Source organism: Alternaria conjuncta (assembly GCF_024043145.1).
Source record: "Alternaria conjuncta strain BMP 0040 chromosome Unknown scaffold_8, whole genome shotgun sequence".
Lineage (NCBI taxonomy): Eukaryota > Fungi > Ascomycota > Dothideomycetes > Pleosporales > Pleosporaceae > Alternaria > Alternaria conjuncta.
This window is the reverse complement of record NW_026250097.1, coordinates 774,681-792,781: the sequence shown is the minus strand read 5'-3', so window position 1 is coordinate 792,781 and position 18,101 is coordinate 774,681. Positions and strand designations below refer to the sequence as shown.

The following is an 18,101-nucleotide window of genomic DNA, read 5'->3' as shown; positions in this document are numbered from 1 at the left end:
GGCCGTTCTAGGCTAGACAGACGGAGGTGAAGGTGATTGAAACGGCGGAGATGCAAGGAGATGGTGCCTGGCGCTCTGGATAGTCGAGCGACAAGCATGCGACCATTAGCTCGACGCTCTGAAGCGACGCGCTTTGTTGTTCTGAGAAAGTTCCCGAGCTAGTGGAGCTCATCGCTGCGCCAAGGCTCCATCCAAGCTCCAGGCACGACAGCTACGCAACTCGCCCTCGCCGCCGACCGCCTAGACAACCCGAGTAGACGCGCGACATCACCACCTTTACCACTATACACGCCGTCTCCGCAGCAAGCACCCCACGACTCCACCGACACCTCACACCAGCACCATGGGCGGCTTCGACTTCTCCAACCACAACCGCAATGCGGCTCTCCACGCCCAGGGCATCCCGCTGCCCAAGGCGACCAGCACAGGAACAACCATTGTGGGCTGTCTCTTCAACGGCGGCGTAGTCATCGCAGCAGACACACGAGCTACCAGCGGTCCCATTGTAGCAGACAAGGTAGGCTCGTCCCCGCCATAGACACAGCAACCACCATGGACACTGGTCTGACATGCACCGCAGAACTGCGAGAAACTCCACTACATCTCCCCTCATATTTGGTGCGCGGGTGCCGGTACCGCCGCCGACACCGAGTTCACCACCGCCATCATCTCCTCGAACCTCGAACTGCACGCCCTCTCCACCGGCCGCAAGCCCCGCGTCGTTACCTGCATGACCATGTTGAAGCAGCACCTGTTCCGCCACCAGGGTCACATTGGCGCCTACCTCGTCATTGCGGGTGTCGACCCCACCGGCGCGCATCTCTTCACCGTCCACGCCCACGGTTCCACCGACAAGCTGCCGTACGTCACCATGGGCTCCGGTTCATTGGCCGCCATGTCCGTTTTCGAGACACAGTGGAAGTCCGACCTGTCGCGGGAGGATGCTGTCACACTATGCGCAAACGCCATCGAGGCCGGTATCTGGAACGATCTGGGTTCCGGTAGCAACGTGGACGTAGCGGTCATCACAGAGGACAAGACCACTCTGATGAGGAACTACAAGACACCAAACACCAGGCAGCCCAAGCAGAGGAACTACAGGTTCCAGCGGGGAACTACTGCAGTGCTGAACGAGAAGATCATCACCAAGGAGGAGATCAGCAAGTACGTGACCGTACACGAGCTCAAGGATGGTGATGTGGCCGGCACAGCAGAGACAATGGATATAGACTCATAGGGTTTGCTCTAGCTCCGGGGCGATGCAAGATGGCGTTACGAATATGAACGTGTATTATACACCGAAACGGGGTTCCAGACGAACCACAGCCGAATAGCTAGAAGGCAATATGATGACGATCAATGAACCACCTCACCAGACATTCAAATCAAGCATTCGATGTGAACGGCATTTAGTCATGGAATATTTTGTGCATTACACTACCTAACAGAACAATAGAAGTCTAGTGACCCTCAGTAAAACATGGACTCCGCATCGCATCCATCACGCCGTGCCTAACGACATCTCTTCTCGACGATACCAGCACCATGCTCCTCGTACTCCTTCCTCGAGATCCACAGCTGGTGGAAACTGCCCAAACTAGCTAGTATACTGCCGCCAATCCAGGCTGCGTATTTCCTCTCCACCACGCTACCGGGTGCGATGAGCTTGTTCCTAGTGCTGGGGTAGATGGCGTTGATTTCGTAGTTGAGGCGCTCGTTGAACTTGTAGAGCAGCGTCGAGCCACCTGTTACGACAATGTTGGAGAGGAGGAGAGGACGTTGGTCGGCGTCGACTTGTTGGACTGCTGCTTGTACGAGTCGGGGGATTGTCTGTTCAGGCTTCGGCGCGGGCATGGTTTCGCTGGCGAGCGCGGCGTTGTGGTCGAAGAGGCCCTCTGCGGCGCGGAACCTCTCAATGCCGAAGACTTGGTTCCAGCCGTCGGGCATTTCGAAGGGTCGGCCTGGCATGCTCTTTGCCAGCTCTTCGTTGGTGCTGAAGCGGCCGGGGCCGGGCCAGACCTCTACGACGGATTCCTTGAAGGACGTGAGAATGCGCTCCTCTTCGTTTAGGCGGAACGAGTCGGTCGGTGGTGTCTCGAATGTCTTGTAGGTTGCTTGGGCGGGCGCGCCAGCGTCGACCGGCGTCTTGCTCTTGACCATGTAGTGCGGTGTCAATGGTACTTCAGGCTGGGCTTGCTTGAACGACGTCCGTATCTGGTCGGAGACAAAGTTTCCTGCTAGAGGCGACTTCTGGACACCCTTCCGCAGCACCATGCCGTCGAGCACAGGCGTGACAGATGTATGCGACGCACCGACGTCAATGATGATGCCTGACGCCTTTCCTGATGCAAAGGCAGCCAATACACCAGTCTTTTGCAAGAAGAAAGCTGGCGTGCCCCAGTCCTCCATGGCAATCTCGATGTACTTTTCCCGCGCCTTTGCGCTGTTCCAGCCTGGTTCTGTGACCAGCAGCGGGCTGTCTTCCAGCGGCTTCTCATTGTTTTCTAACGCGTCCATATCCACATCCATAGCCTCCCCATTCTCGTTCTCGCCGTTGCCATCGTTCAGCCCGTTCTTGGTAGGGTCGGTTGGTTTTGCGCCCGTGAGTCGGCTCGTGATCGCATACTCCCACAGCTTGGTCGCTGTATCCCAGTCCTCTACAATGCCGTCTGAGCCCCAATAGTTCTTAATATCGAGACCGCCGACCGGCGCATGTATCGCATTCTCGCCAAAGAGGTGTTCGCCTGAGGATGTTTGGCCGTAAAAGGAAGGGCAGACGGACTTGGGCACGTCCTCGCCAGCGAAGCCAGCGCGAACAGTCGAGTAGCCGGGGTCGAGAACGATCGCAGAGACCTCATCTGTGGTTCTCAATTAGCATGCGCTGCATGTAGAGCTCCGTCGAGCTTCGCGTACCTCCGGCATACTCTCCCGCAGCTGGTGCGGTCGATGCGTTGGGAATGTTCATCGCGCGCGACTATCGCAATGCGCAAAGCCTAATAAAGGTTCGTTAATATATGTAAGACCCGATTGACGCGTGATAATGGGTATTCGAGGTGCTTTGGGCGCTGTCCTTGCAGGATGGGCGTTGGTGTTGGAGCGAAGCTGTTGCCAGACGCGAACTCCAAAAGTTGAGGTTGCGGACCTGGCCTCCATCACCGCACTTATCCCCCGCGCCTCCCCTCCGCATACTTCCGGGGCACATACACAGGGTCCCTTGAACACTGGAAGATGAAGAGATAGTCTAGGCAATACAATGGCCCTCAAATTCATTCGCCAGCTCTACTCGCTGGATACCCTCGATACACGCTTCGTTGTACCGGCCACAGCACCCCCGAAAGAGGCGCTCGAGGAGGCCAAACTTGATCCCGCTGGACCAGTGCCAGTAAAGGACGGACGAAATGGAGACAAGAGTCTAGAAAATAGAAGTCATGCGCCACTATGGTCAACGCCGGAGTTCTACTTCTACTACGTGTCCATTGCAGCCAGCGTGTTCTTTATGTTCAAGTTGGTACTAGATGTTTCCCAAGGTTCGTCCAAATGGGCCCGCAGACGATGAGGGAAGCTGATCGTTGTGCAGAATCCCATCCAAACTATCCGAAGTTTGAACATCTTCTGTCAGATGGCTGGATACCTGGTCGCAAAGTAGTACGTTGCAACATCGACTGTCACATGCCATTGTCTAACTCCTCAGGATAATACCGATGCTCAGTACAGCGGGTTCCGCCAGAACATTCCCTACCTCTTCATTGTTGTTCTGCTTCATCCTATTCTGCGTAAGGCCTATGATTCGTTCTGGAGGGCGGGAACGTATACTCAAGTTCGGCCCTCTGCCGGCAATGGCCTTACTATGGGCTTAACCCCAGGTGCTGCAGCGGATGCCCGTATGAACCAGCGCATCTCATTCGACCTTTTATTTGCCGCTATATTCCTTGCCGCCCTTCATGGCTTCTCAGCATTCAAGATTGTCGCCATTCTTTATGCCAACTACTGCATCGGCACGAAGCTTCCCCGACAATATGTACCGGCTGCTACATGGATCTTCAACGTCGGGACTCTTTTTGCAAACGAGTTCTCAGACGGCTACTCGTATGCCAACATACTTGGCACTTTCCTTCCATCCACAGTGTCGGAGAAAGGTCAACCAGCATCCAACTTCGGTCACACTCTAGACAGCTATGGTGGTCTGATACCTCGGTGGGAGGTTCTTTTCAACTTCACCATACTTCGGTTGATCAGCTTCAATCTCGATTACTATTGGAGTCTCAACTCTCGGACGGGTAGTTCCATTGAAGTACTTTACCCACCCACCCTTAGTTCGATATAGCTAATAACATCAAGAAGAAACAACTCGACGCCTCCAACCTCTCAGAGCGGGACCGCGTCACGATACCTGCCAAGCCTATTGACTACACTTTCCGCAATTACTTCGCCTATGCCATGTACTCGCCCCTCTACCTCGCTGGGCCCATCATCACGTTCAACGATTACATCGCTCAATGCCGGTACCGACCCCACAGCATCACGACCAAGCGAACAACACTCTACCTCGTCCGCTTCATCGTCGTCTTGTTGACCATGGAGATCATGATCCACTACATGTACATGGTCGCCATCTTCCATGAGAGACCCGACTGGTCGCAGTACACGCCAGCCCAACTCAGCATGCTAGGTTTCTTCAATCTGAAGCACATCTGGCTAAAGCTGCTTATCCCATGGCGTTTCTTCCGTCTCTGGTCGCTCTTGGATGGCATCGATCCTCCCGAGAACATGGTCAGATGTATGTCAGACAATTACTCCGTTATGCACTTCTGGCGCGGATGGCATCGTAGCTTCAACAAGTGGAGTTTGCGATACCTCTACATCCCGCTGGGTGGCAACAGAGGAGATGGTCTCTGGGGCAAGGCAAGATCGGTTGGAAACTACCTCGCCGTGTTTACCTTTATCGCGATCTGGCATGATATTCAGCTTCGGTTGCTGATGTGGGGTTGGCTGGTCACTCTCTTCGTTCTCCCCGAGATTATTGCTTCGTACATCTTCCCGGCGAGGAAGTGGAAGGACAGTCCGGATGCGTATCGCTGGCTATGTGGAGTCGGCGCCGTTTTCGAAATCCTCATGCTCATGACAGCTAATCTCGTTGGTTTCGCCCTCGGAGTCGATGGTCTTAAGGACTTGGTGCGTGGTATTGTAGGGAGTTGGTCCGGTTGGATGTTCCTTGCTACGGCTTGTGGTGCGCTATTCACTGGTGTGCAGTTTATGTTTGAATGGAGGGAGAACGAGAAGAGGAGGGGAATTAAGATGAAGTGTTAGACTTGGAGGGTCTACTTGATTGGTCGTGTGGGTAGATGCTATTCGCATCACCTTTGTATTACTACTCTTAGTCCGCGACTATCGCCGAGTATATATCACTTCAGAGTGACCTTGGAGACATGTACCATGATCGTCCTCTTCCATCGACTCTTCCTGCTTACATGACGACACAACACCTTCTCTTATCTTCATCTCCAAACTTCTTCGCATCATTCCACTCCTTCTCAGAAGCATCCCACTCCTTCTCAGGAGCATCGCACTGCTTCGCAGCATCTTCCAACTGCTTATCGATCTTCTTGTTATGTCTTTCGACCTCCCTTTTCTGGCTCTCGTACTCTAGCCTCTCACGCTCTTTCTCACAGCACGTAGCATCGCTTCCGTTCGAAGGAGTCGCATCACAGGCCGGAACTGTTCTCTTGATATCCCCGGTCTTGATCGTCGCCTTCGACCTTGTTCCGTCGGGATGCTTGACACGAATGGTAGTGCGACCGTTCTTGTACCTGGTGACGAAGGTATCGCCGTCTTTGAGGCCAGCCCTATCTACATAATGTTAGCATTCGCAAGTTCGCTACGCCCTGACACGTGTACCTGAAAGACTTACGGCTAAGATATCCAACGAGCGACATAAGTCGGTGGCTCAGTGCGTCTACCGCTGCTCGCTTACTTGCACGTCGCAAACCTCCAACGACGGTATCGCCGTGGAACACAGCGCCATCATTGACTGCAATAACTGCTTGGCCAGCCTCACGGTATTTAGTGATGAGAAGGGCCCTATATCCCTTTTCGCATGTGCATGTTGGAAGGATGATAATCTTGTACTGATGCTCATGGCCGTAGAGGAAAGAAGCGTTCTCTGTTGGTAGAGCTCTGTTAGCCAACTGCACAGCGATGTGGGCACGAGTAACTTACCGTTTATGCTCTGCGCTGCGTCCATGACTGTGGTTGGTGAGGATGCGGATGTGTGCTTCACGCAAAATACGATGCATGGTTTATTGTGCGATGTCCCGTTAAGCGTACCGAACCCAGACAAGTTCACGTGTCATGTAGGAGGGGTCATGATGTTGATATTATGTGTATAGAGACTGGGAGTACCAGATTTCTGGGTGGGTTCATGATACCTACATTTGATGTCTACAGCGAATTGCAAGACTGCTACAGCATCCCGGCCAAATTGAGATGCTCGAGAAGTGCCAAAAAATGAAGACAGGAATAAGGTGCCCACAAAATAGTTGTGACGTTGTCGGGGTAGAGTGAGTGAGTACTTGTGTGGGTTGGGCAAAAAGGCAAAAAGAAAAGTGCAAAAACAGAGTTTCGAACCCACGAAGGGTGAGGTGTTTCCAAAGATTGAGTAAGTGCAGTGTTGTGCGGGACTCGCGGTCACTTCTGGTAAAAGGCAAGAAATGAGTTCGTACAAATCCTCGCACTGCACATTGAGACTCCTAAAATATTAGTTATATATACTGAGCAAAGGTTGCTGGTGATGCTGGTGGAGCAAGCGCAAGTGCTATACGAAGCGAGGGCCAGTGCGGGAGGCGAAACCCGCGGTCGGCGACAGAGAGGGGAGCGCTGGCCGTGCGCTGTTGCCTGTGCGGCTTCTGCTCGACTCGTGCTTTCTTTCGCGCTCTTGTCGCGATAAACGGTCCTGGATTTGCACGTCTCGCTTCTGTGGGAGGTATTGAAGAAGAGTGTAGTAGGTGAGTGAGCGAAAGCCCCGCGCCTGAGTTCAAAGGGGTCAGCCTGGAGGCTTGTGGCACACGTGCCCCGCATCAGGGCGGCGGCCTGCAGGCTGCGGGCCTCCTTTTCGTCTCCAGCCAAGCTCACTTCGTCTACAATACTATTACCTGTAAAGTCCTACGACATTTGCGACGCTTCTCTGAAGCTGCATGCGTGGCTTACTATGCGCGCATTTCGCAATCTTCGCTCAATTCGTGAGAGACGTCGTCGAAGGCCGTCGTCTCCAGCTGGTTTCAAGTGAGTAGCATCCTCTAGGCTAAAGACCTGTTGACCCTTCGTTTCTTCTTGGAGTCGCATCTCTCTTTTGAAAGTCCCGGCATACTTAGCACGTCGGGCGCGCCTTGTGGACGCTTGATCTGAACTGCCATGCGTTCGTCTCACTCTGTGTTTCTACTCACACACGAACATTATGCGTACCCAGGTATGTTTCCCCTCTCAGTGTTATCGTTCGAGTCATCATGCATTTCGTCGTGTCCCTTTCTTTCGCTTCGGTTTCCTTTCTTCACTTTCAAACTGCTATCATTCCAAATTTGCGCTCCTTGATCTTCTACAAAACTTTGCAGCGCTGGGGCTGGTGTCAACTGAGTTGCCTCGCAAAATATGGACAACATTTATCACACGCTATATGTCAATAGATGCTGCCTTCGATCAAACATATTGCACTTGTTGCATTGAGACTAAAGCTATTGTAATTGCATCCGTACACCGGCCTGCAAACGATCGGCCAATATGGTGACTTGGATTGACCTATCTTTCTCAAGAACCAGCGGTGGGTTTCTGGCAAGAGCTTTCCAATCCACTCATACAGTCATGAGCTTGTGCAGGTCTACAGATCACTTGGCTTCTCCGCGTTTACAGTCCTCAGTACTCTTGGTCTTGAGAAGCTATGTGCCTAGCCAACGAACTCCTAGTTGTGTTGTCTGCTCCTACCTACATTGTTTCCTTCTCCACTTCGTTCTAGTCGTCCAAATGTTTGTGGCCCAGCGCCTGGGGCAGGTTGAGGTTTCAGTTCATGCTCCTTATCATAACCTGGGGTTGGCGTTTCATCCCTCATCGTGTGTCTTAAGGCAGTTGCGACCACGAAATTTGGACCCTGCAGGACGATCCATGAATACCTTCGCCGTTCGTCGCGATTGCCCAAACGGCGTCGCCTAAGGCCCAGAAGGCGCTAGCGCAGGTAAAGGTACCACAACAGCGCAACAATACCAAGTCGTCAACGCCGACCGCGCTTCCTCTTCAACGCCGATTACAGTCCCTACAGTCTCTGTTGGTTCCCAGCTTCCCTAAACTGACCCAGTCGGTCTTTCCTTCTTTTCAGCTGCAGGCAGTCATTCACTCATTTCTCGCACCTATACATCCACTGCGCTGCACGGCTTCACCCAAACAACCCACAACATTCCCACACACAGCACCTTTACGTTGTATACCCAGCTTAAACATCCCATAACACTCGCTTCATCATCACCATGAAGTCCATCGTTTTCGCGAGCGCTCTTACCGCCGCCGGCCTTCTAGTAAGCTCTGCGAGCGGACGTCCACTCAGTGAGTTACCGGAATTCTCTCCACTTGCGGCATACTGTGACGATAGTCTCGCCTGCTGCACTGAGTCTGCAGTCACATCGTTGCCTGTCTATGTTACATCGTTCACTAACAAGGTACAGATCATAAGCGCAAGATTGTCACCGAGGTAATCTACGTTACCGAAGTCATGGCTGAAGTTGCTGTCTTCGTCAATGACGCAGGCGCACCCTATTCAACTGCGACTTCGACAATCCTCACTTCACCTGTCACTGTGCCCTCAATCACAGCCGAGACGACATCGTCAACTGTCGAGCCTCCGCAGACTTCATCAGCCGTGCCAGAGCCGGCTCCCTTACCAACGTCTTCCACATCTGCTTCTCTGCTAGCAGAGCCTACGGCTGTCGACATTCAGGATGCGACCACGACACCGTCACCCTCACCCTCACCTGCGCCGCCAGCTCCTACTCAAGAGCCTCAGCCCCCGCAACTAGCGTCCCCGCCCGAGGACATCCCTGTCAACAAGGCCGCTGCTGGAACTCTACCTCTGGGTATAACTTGGGATGCGTACAGCAGCTCCGCCAACTGCAAGACCCCGGATGAAGTTGCTAGCGAATTCAGTAGCATGAAGGACTACAAAGTCATCCGCATCTATGGCATGGACTGCAATCAGATCCCACTTGCAATTCAGAACGCCCAGAAGAACGGCCAAAAGCTCATGGGTGGCGCGTATCTAGACCCCAGTGGCGGCGGCGAAGATCTCAGCCAGGTCATCAAAGCCTACAAGAGCGCCATTGATCAGTATGCCGGCGGCAATTGGGATGTTATCCAACTCTTCGCTGTCGAAAATGAGCGCGTCAACGAACGCAGAATGACATCTTCCCAAGTCGTCGACGCAATCGGCCAAGCACGCACCCAGCTACGAAGCGCCGGTTACAACGGACCTGTGGGCGCAGTCGAGACCGCTCCTGCTACGCTCGATAACCCTGCCATCTGCGGCGCCTCAGATGTGGTCATGGTCAATATCCACGCCTTCTTTGACCGGAACACCCAAGCTCAGGATGCTGGTACATTTGTCAAGAGTCAAGTCGAGCGTGTAAAAGCCGCCTGCAGTAACAAGCGCCTCATCGTCACTGAGTCCGGCTGGCCTCGCCAGGGTAATGCGAATGGTGCAGCCGTCCCCTCGCCCGAGAACCAACGTATCGCCCTCGACTCCCTCCGCGCGAGTTTCAATGGCGATCTGTTCTTCTTCAGTGCCTACGACTCGGAGTGGAAAGCCGACTCTGCGTCAACCTTCAACGCTGAGCGTTACTGGGGTGTACTCGACTAGCTATCCTGAAGGAAGCTACCACATCGTTGGAATGATATCGCAGACTGCGTCTTGCGACATGCATCTTTCTTCTTGCATCTCTCAACAAGCAACTGCATACGCCCATCACTTCTGCCATTTTTCTTGCCGACGCACTCGCGGCCCAGTGCTGCGTAAGTGTGTGTGGAAGATCATTTCTGGTGTTTACATGCTATGGGTATGAATACGAGATACGAGCATAATGTAACATAGATATCCAATTCTCAAATGAATGAATGCTTTTCAATACGATGACTTGGCCCTAATCGCTTGTGTGACTTTTGCCATCTCCTCTTCCTCATCGTGACATGTTCAGTATCTCAAGTCCGCAGCCGTCTCTTCCAACGCCTTGACAAGCCCATCCAACGTGCCTTTGATCAATCCTCCGTTCACCACGACCCTGAAGAACTTGCCCTTCTCGCCCGGCGCAAAGTCAATCATGAAGCCCCTGCTAATAAGCCTATTAGCAATCTCCATTGTCGCCTTACTATTCGCGTCCGCGTCCTCCTTCAATTGCCCGCCCTTTGCATAATAAAAGCACACCTGCAGACACGGCAGGGGCTCCGGGCTAATCGTCTTGAAATTGCCACTCTCCTTCAGTTTGCTCAGAAGGTACTCTCCGTTCTCGTATCCACGAGCGACCAAATCGCTAAAGTGCTGCGGACCATAGTATTGCAGCGCAAGGAACATCTTCAAGCTATCAGCTCGGCGACCGCATTGAGGTGTCAGATCAGCGAGGTCGTAGATATCCGCTGCGTCGGTGCCAGGCGCGTTGTGGAAGAGGTAGCCCGCTGGCAGTGTGAGTGCGCGGTAGAACGTGTTCATATCGCGAGCAAGGAGGAAGGAACAAGTCATCGGTACGCCGAGCATCTTGTGCGGGTTGATAGCGATACTGTCCGCGAGTTCAGCGCCCTTGAGCCTCGATTCCCGGTACTTCTCGTTGAAGACCACGCTGCCGCCCCATGAGCCGTCGATGTGAAACCAGAGGTTCTGTTCCTTACAGATCTTGCTGAGAGCAGGGAACGGGTCGAAAGAACCTTGGACGGTTGTTCCGGCTGTTGCGTTGAGGAAAAAGGGTGTTTCGCCGCGGTCTTTACTTTCTTTTACGCAGCGTTCGAATTCGGCGGGGATCATGCAGCCGCGGTCGTCGACGGGGACGGCGATGACGTTCTTGGAGCCGAGGCCGAAGAGGTTGGCGGCTTTTTCGACGGAGTAGTGGCCGTGGGCTGAGGTGAAGATGGTGAATTTGTGGGAGCCGTTGCCGTCGGTTTTGGTCTCGGGGTAGAGTGTGTTTCGCGCGATTACTATGGCGGAGCTGTTCGAGGCGCTGCCACCGGGCTGGGAGATGCCTCCTGAAGTGGAAGTAGGGAGGCCGAATAGTGTTGCTAGATACTTTGTCGTTCGCTTTTCGACAAGGGTCAGGACGGGAGAGACTTGGTAGACGTGTGACTAATACGTGTTAGCAATACCATGAGAGTACATTATGAGAGATAGACGTACGTTGGTGTTCAGTACGGCCAATACCAATTCGCTGACCACTCCCACAGCATTCGTGCTCGCATACAACTTGTCTAGAAATCCTTGATCCCATGTGTTGACAGAGTACTTCAAGATACTCTCCACGAGCTTGATAAGGCCATCTTTACCGGTCTTACCATCATTGATCTCCAACTCTTCCTTCAGAATGGATTCTAGCTTCTTGGGCGGGTGGTGCTCTACTAACGCGGTTCTCGGCCCGCCACCTTCAATTTTCAGTCCATGGCCTGTGTGTTTTGTAGCTGCATCTTCGTCGGCTGAGCGGATGAATGGTATTATCAGCTCTTGAATAGAGTCGAGAAGCTGATTCTGCCGTTAGCGGATGTCTTTACTGCTTATGTAGATCCCTGTCTGGATCTGATGAATGAGAGGCGCGATGGGAGTTCAGGGACATGTCGGAACAATCGGAATGCCCTTCCGAGCCACTTACGTCTTTGACTTCCTCAGCACGACGGAGGGTTTCTCCCTGTTCTGGGGATGACATTGCGAGATGCGTATGCACGGATTGTATTATGGTAATATAGGAAGAGTTGTGGACTTTTTGTGTGCTCGTACTTCAAGGAGTGATGAGTGTAGAAGAAGTCACAAACACAAACAAAGGTGGCCGAGTAGTCGGCGTTAGCGCCGAACAATTAGCAATGACGAACATGGAGTCATCGATTCTTTCTGCTCGGGGTACAAGCCACATTCCTAAAGCAAAACTGTTCTCATGCAAGTATGCCACTAAAAGGTATCTAGAGTCGTCGAATCAGAAAAATGCGTGACAGGCCCACCTAAGCCCTAAGCCCAGCTCGGAAAACGCCGTTAAACGATGCCTCATTCTCAGCGAACCGTGCTGACAAAAGAAATTCCTGTACATGATGTATAATGTGACTATTATTGCGCAACAAGGCTCTTGGCCTTGCTGCTGCTTCCGCTGCTGACACTGCTGTTTGTCGTGTGACTCCCCTTCTTCGGCTTTTTACCGTCCTTGGCTTGTGAGGCTTTCGCAGCGGCATGCTTCTGCCTTGCCAACTCGATAGCTGTCAGATGTCTTCCCGCCCGATGGTTTTGCGGGGGTGTTGCGTCGCCGTTGGACTCGGGGAAGCTTTGGAATCCGTCATTGCCGGCGGTGTAGCGGGATTGTGTGACCCAGTCGCCGCGTTTGCGTTTGTAGAGATCCATGCGCCAATTTCGCCAGACCGCACGCCCGACGAAGGATTCGCGAAGCGAGTTCTCGTTCTCGGCCAACTCTTCCGCGATGCGCTCGCGGATGAAAGCGAGGCCGGCTGTACCGTGCCAGATGGCATCGATGACGTGGGATGCAGCAGGATCGAGTGCAAGTTCACCAATCTTGCCATAGAACTGTTGTATCATTTTTCGGCGAAAGATGACAGAAGCGTTCTTGGACATTAGGGCCGCTTGAAGCGTCCGTGAAGCTGTAGAGTCGCGAGCGAGCTGAACGGCGAGTTCAGGGGACAGGTTGGCCAAAGAGTCGAAGACAAGTTGGCCGAGGGGCCCATCCACGGTCATCATGGTTTGTGCCAGGAGTGACCCGTGAACCTTCTCGGGTGAGTGTTCGTGCTTAGCACGAGGCTTGCCGTCTTCCTCACTGAGCTTGAGAATGCGTGTGACTTCGAAGCCGTTGGAGCCGGCATATGCAGTCTCCAGCTGAGCCTTGATAGGCGAGCAGTCGATGTCACGCGCGACGCATCGCTCGATGAGTGTCTTGATAACTCCCGTCCGGCCACGTTCTACCAAGCTGGGGATCTGGTCCACTATTTGACGCATGGCTTCTTCTAGATCGTCCTTGCCGAGTCTTTCCATGATCTTTCCAACCACATAGGCCGCGATCTCATTGCGAGCTAGCGTACCCATACGTTCCTTGAAGAACTCTCCGTAAATGGACTTGAATACCTTTCCGGGCGCATTCTCGATGATGACTTCCAGTAGCCGGGAGCCAATGGTGTCGTACACAAGCCCGTTGATCAGGATGGCGCTTTCTGTTCCTTCCGCGATAGGATTATCTGGGAGAAGTCGGTGGATGATGGACTTTTCGTCCTTGGCGCGCGACTTGCCGAAGTGGGAGAGCTCCAGCTTGAGCAGCAGTTGTAGAGTGGGGCTGCCGAGTGGGTGTGTGGTTAGGGTACGGAGGTAGTGCGACTCAATGCCCGAAACACTCTCGCTGATGACCTTCTCCAGGGCCTCGGAAAAGCTTTCGGGGACGGCCCTTTCTTCGAGTAGACGTTCCTGCTCCTTCTCTGCACCTGAGACGGTGACCTTTTCCTTCTTCTTGCTCTGCATAGCCGACTTGTTCTGTTTTTCCAGCGGGGCGCCCGATAGAATGACGAGGAGTACTCTCAGTACGTGCGATGCATACTTGTCGGTCATTAGGAAACCCATGTAGCCCTCCAGCTCGCCCAGCGTGTACAGGAACAAATTCTCCATGGAGACGAGGACTTGGTCGGGGTCTGACGACGGGGGTGTTGCAAGCTTCTCAGGTTTGGTGGCAGTCTCTTGGGTGACGACAGGCGCAGCTTGTATGAAGAGGGCTTCGCAGCAGTGGGACGCAAATCGGTTCTGGACCAGGTTGAGGAAGCTGCGACGGGTTAGCAAGTTGAGTGGGGAAGGAGCGATTCAGTACGTACTTTCCGCTGAACTTCTGGAACAGGCCCTTGAGCTGGTCGGGAGAGGAAAGAAGGATCAGGCGTTCGAGCAGGCGCGACGTCTGGCTGTTGGCGATTTTCAGTTCCTTCCCGTCGGCCTCCTTCCAGACGCTGGCGAGGAAGATGTCGCGGTCCTCGGAGCTCTCGAACTGGTTCAGCTCGAGCATCTCGTCGGCTTTCTTGAAGTACTCCTGCTCCTGCTCGTCGAGCATTCCGTAGAAGGGCGTCGCATCCGGGCGGGCGACGTCATGCTCGGGGACATGCTGCGCAGGGTTTTCGGCTTCGAGCTGGTCGAGGTCCTCTTTCTTGAAGCGCTTTGCACTCGCATCGTCGTCCTGGTCCCGCTTGCGCTTCTTCTGGTCGTCGCGGCGGCCGCGCTTCTTGTGTTCCTTGGGCATGGCGGCTGGCGATGACGGCAGCGGCGCAACACAAAAAGTTTCGCAACTTCGGCTATTGGGCGGGGAGAGGTCTGCAGTGCGCACGCAGCAGTGCAGGGCAGGACAGGCAGTAAATAGACAGCGGCGGAACAGAACCGCCTGGGCCTTCTTTGCAGCGGTACAGAGGTTTGCAGGGCGTGGGTCACGGCAGTAGGTGGATTAAGGACGTTCTCCAATAGTGGCCTGACGCACGGTTGGATCTTGCTGGATCTGAGAATCGGCTGGGATGATCGATCGGTGGCGCAGGACGAGAATCGTGGGAGGGCGCACAGGCCGGCCACCGAGGCTCCAGCTGCCAGGGCGGGCGGCGGTCGCCACACCTAGGCAGCCCGTACCGACGCGAAGTGCCTAGGCGCACTCCAACGCCCACCACCGCCCGTTGATCGTACGAGATGGACGACAACCAGACTCGCGTCGCCGACTACCTCGACGACAAGCTCCAGAATGCCGCTGACCTCGACGGCCTCGACGCCCTATTGGCCACGCTGAACTCGCAGCATGGGCTCCTCCGCCAGCAGCTCGACGACGCACAGCGCGACCTGCACACGGCCAAGGAAGCCTCGCATTCGCACCATGGCGACCTCACGCGCGCCGCCGACCGCTTCACCCACGAGCAGGCCGACATTGACCGCCGCCTGCTGGTCATCACCGCCTCCGAGACGAGCGACGAGGCCGTGCCCCGCTTCGAGCAGGTCCTCGACACGCTGCACCGCCTGGACGTCGCCAACGGATACGTGCAACTGCTGGCGGACGTCGACGTTCTGAGGTAGGACCGCCCCCGTGTCCGATACGGCCTCAGTCAGCTGATTCCGCGCAGCAAGCAAGCCCAGGCGCAGCTCCAGACGTCCAATGAAGCCGCCCTCGCGCCCTACAAGCAGCTGCGCGCACTGCACACCCGCCTCGTCAACCTGCAAGACGACGCCGAGGGCGCCGCGCCCCAGCTGCTCCACCACGTCAACACCATCGCCCAAGCCCTGCGCACCAAGATCCTCGACGCCTTCGCCGCTGACCTCGACCGCATCCTCAAGAAGATACACTGGCCCACGCCCAGGGCCGCCATACCCAGCCCGCTGCAGGAGGAATGGGAGACGGCCATCGTGAAGCTGCTCGATCTGCAGCTGCCCGAGCTGCAGGGCATGAGCTATGCCAGCGGGCCGGGCGACAAGGTCAAGCTCCCGCCCGTCCTCTTCCCCATCGAGGTGCTCGTGCAGCCGCTCGAGATGCGCTTCCGCTACCACTTCGACGGCGACAAGCCCACGAACCGCATTGATAGGCCCGAGTACTTTCTCTCGCACATTACCACGCTTTTGAACGACTACAGCGCATTCGTCAGTGACCATGTGCAACCTGTCCTGCTGCGTCACTTCCGCGGCACCGATCTTGCGCTTAACCCCGTCTACATCGATGCCATGTCCGCCTTCATAACCGCCCTACTGCCCATGCTGCGCTCCAAGATTGGCTCGCTACTGCCCCAGGTCGCGGGCCAGCCCCAGCTGCTCAGCCACCTCATGCACGAGATAATGAGCTTTGACACGACCATCAGAGACACCTGGGGATATGACGGCGGCTATGGCGTCGACGGGTGGAAGGGCTTATCATGGGAATTCCTTGTTCAGGGCGACTGGTTTGGCCGATGGCTGCAGGTCGAAAAAGACTGTACGTTGGCCCGTTACCCAACGGAGATATGTCGGGTCGCTAACATCCGCAGTCGCTCTGTCTCGCTATCAGAACATCGTCGAGGCTCCAGACTTTGGTGATCTCGACTACGAGAGCGTCGATCCCAAAGCCACCAAGCCTACCAAGGGAGCGATCCGCGTGAACGACCTGCTCGAAACCATAACCGGCATGTCCTCGCCTACCCCTCCTTTCCAGATGCGTCGCTAATCAGCAATGCATTGCAGATCGATACAGACCCTTGACATCCTTCAGCCAGAAGCTCACCTTCCTGATAGACATACAGATTGCCATTTTCGACAAACTCCACGAAAGGCTGCAGAGCAATCTGGAAGCGTATCTGTCCATGACCACGTCACTGGGTCGCGCTATGGGCGGTGTGACCAAGGAGGAACAGGAGAAGCTGCTTGGCGTCGAGGGACTGGAGCGCCTTTGCAAGACGTATGGCAGTGCTGACTATCTCGAACGGGCCATGCGTGACTGGAGCGACGACGTGGTAGGCTCTCACTTGCATGAATTATGTGTGACCCGAACTTCAGCTAACCCCTTTGTTCTGTAGTTCTTCCTCGATATCTGGGAAGGTCTACAAGATCGTGCTCGTGGCCAGACTAGCAATATTGGTACCATGAGCGTGGCCGACGTCGCGGAACGCACATCCAAGAACGTTGAAAGTGACGACGTCGATGGCGGTTCCCTCTTTGACGAGACGGCATCGTGGTACGCGCGCCTCCGTGAACGCAGTGAGAAGATTATCATCGACACACTCAACAGCAATGTGCGTGAGGCGCTGCGTCCATATCGGCACATGTACGTATCCAGATCTGGACCCCTGCCCTGTGGATCCAGATCCAAAACCCTATACTTCCTAATCCCACTTACTAATATTTGCTTTTAGCAACCCGTGGGCAACTCTTAGCGGACCCTCCGCTTCAGCCTCGACCGCCACAGAACTGTCACCAACTGCAGAAATCGACCCATTACTTACCTACCTACGTAGCACGCTAGCATTCCTTTCGCGAGCTCTAGCATCTGCGCCATTGCGCCGCATCACTCGGGTCGTCTTGACCACCATCTCGACGACGCTGTGGGAGAATGTGCTCAGCCGGTATCGATTCTCTACTCAGGGAGCTGCCCAGCTACACGCTGACCTCGCGGCCGTTTGCCGAGTCGTGGACAAGCACGTTGGTCCAGGGGTTGCCGAAGCGGGCTTAGCCAAATGTCTCGAAGGCGTCAAAATCGTCGGATTACCCGTAAAAGGCACTTCAGCCTCGCATGTTGATACTGCAACGGGTCGGGATGACGACGGTGGCGAAGAGGACGAGGACTGGGACACGGGAGCTTGGGCCGCAGAAGACGGTGATGAGCTGCATGATGCTCCGCAAAAAGCAAATTCCACCCGTGACACAGCGTCTGGGGTTGAGGGAGGAGGGGAACTTGGGCTGTGGGAGGTGGAGAGGCGGCTTTTTGCGGATAATCAATCTGCGAGGGATGTGCTGGAGGACTTGGGATTGGAGCTCCTGAGTGAGACGGAGGCGCGGGCGTTGTTGAGACGGAGGGTTGAGCTGGCTGGATAGGTATGTGGGTTTGCGATTGAAAGTTTGAGGCGACGGGACTATCGGGAGGGTTGCGCATGCTGTGCGGGCATTCAATAGTTGAATCCCGGTCTGTCACGATGGCATTTGTGGTGTTGAGCATGGCGATGCATGTGTCCGATGTAGGAATCTAAGACACTTCACACTTCACATTTACCCGACAGCGCAGACCTGTCTCACTTGACAACGCATGCTCATCTTGCAATAAGCCTTGAATTTCATTCCTGGGTATCATATCCATCATATCTGCTCTGATCAATTTTCCCACATCCATGCCTGCCCGCAATCATTACTCAGCCCGCCGTGCTGA

General features: G+C 54.7%; 8 protein-coding genes across 8 annotated transcripts; 4 read left to right on the top strand and 4 right to left on the bottom strand.

Moving 5' to 3' along the window:
- Positions 1 to 343: 343 nt before the first annotated feature.
- PUP1 (proteasome core particle subunit beta 2) lies at positions 344 to 1,237 on the top strand (the record flags this gene model as incomplete). Its single annotated transcript, XM_051470314.1, has 2 exons — positions 344 to 517; positions 581 to 1,237. The coding sequence occupies 2 exons, from the start codon at positions 344 to 346 to the stop codon at positions 1,235 to 1,237; spliced, it is 831 nt and encodes a 276-aa protein (XP_051325802.1).
- A 275-nt stretch (positions 1,238 to 1,512) lies between these two features.
- Positions 1,513 to 2,965, bottom strand: J4E85_006072 (uncharacterized protein; the record flags this gene model as incomplete). Its single annotated transcript, XM_051470313.1, has 2 exons — positions 1,513 to 2,858; positions 2,914 to 2,965. The coding sequence occupies 2 exons, from the start codon at positions 2,963 to 2,965 to the stop codon at positions 1,513 to 1,515; spliced, it is 1,398 nt and encodes a 465-aa protein (XP_051325801.1).
- A 288-nt stretch (positions 2,966 to 3,253) lies between these two features.
- Positions 3,254 to 5,307, top strand: J4E85_006071 (uncharacterized protein; the record flags this gene model as incomplete). The annotated part of the gene is made up of 4 exons (XM_051470312.1): positions 3,254 to 3,527; positions 3,578 to 3,645; positions 3,692 to 4,277; positions 4,325 to 5,307. 4 exons carry the CDS (start codon positions 3,254 to 3,256, stop codon positions 5,305 to 5,307), a joined length of 1,911 nt encoding a protein of 636 aa, XP_051325800.1.
- A 157-nt stretch (positions 5,308 to 5,464) lies between these two features.
- On the bottom strand, positions 5,465 to 6,241 carry J4E85_006070 (uncharacterized protein; the record flags this gene model as incomplete). The annotated part of the gene is made up of 3 exons (XM_051470311.1): positions 5,465 to 5,847; positions 5,909 to 6,160; positions 6,217 to 6,241. 3 exons carry the CDS (start codon positions 6,239 to 6,241, stop codon positions 5,465 to 5,467), a joined length of 660 nt encoding a protein of 219 aa, XP_051325799.1.
- A 2,266-nt stretch (positions 6,242 to 8,507) lies between these two features.
- Positions 8,508 to 9,889, top strand: J4E85_006069 (uncharacterized protein; the record flags this gene model as incomplete). The annotated part of the gene is made up of 2 exons (XM_051470310.1): positions 8,508 to 8,583; positions 8,703 to 9,889. 2 exons carry the CDS (start codon positions 8,508 to 8,510, stop codon positions 9,887 to 9,889), a joined length of 1,263 nt encoding a protein of 420 aa, XP_051325798.1.
- Positions 9,890 to 10,219: 330 nt separating this feature from the next.
- On the bottom strand, positions 10,220 to 11,927 carry J4E85_006068 (uncharacterized protein; the record flags this gene model as incomplete). Its single annotated transcript, XM_051470309.1, has 3 exons — positions 10,220 to 11,356; positions 11,408 to 11,746; positions 11,874 to 11,927. The coding sequence occupies 3 exons, from the start codon at positions 11,925 to 11,927 to the stop codon at positions 10,220 to 10,222; spliced, it is 1,530 nt and encodes a 509-aa protein (XP_051325797.1).
- Positions 11,928 to 12,319: 392 nt separating this feature from the next.
- On the bottom strand, positions 12,320 to 14,486 carry NOP9 (Nucleolar protein 9; the record flags this gene model as incomplete). Its single annotated transcript, XM_051470308.1, has 2 exons — positions 12,320 to 14,021; positions 14,071 to 14,486. 2 exons carry the CDS (start codon positions 14,484 to 14,486, stop codon positions 12,320 to 12,322), a joined length of 2,118 nt encoding a protein of 705 aa, XP_051325796.1.
- Positions 14,487 to 14,917: 431 nt separating this feature from the next.
- J4E85_006066 (uncharacterized protein) lies at positions 14,918 to 17,773 on the top strand (the record flags this gene model as incomplete). Its single annotated transcript, XM_051470307.1, has 6 exons — positions 14,918 to 15,291; positions 15,343 to 16,181; positions 16,234 to 16,368; positions 16,427 to 16,695; positions 16,759 to 17,006; positions 17,095 to 17,773. 6 exons carry the CDS (start codon positions 14,918 to 14,920, stop codon positions 17,771 to 17,773), a joined length of 2,544 nt encoding a protein of 847 aa, XP_051325795.1.
- Between the last annotated feature and the right edge of the window lie 328 nt (positions 17,774 to 18,101).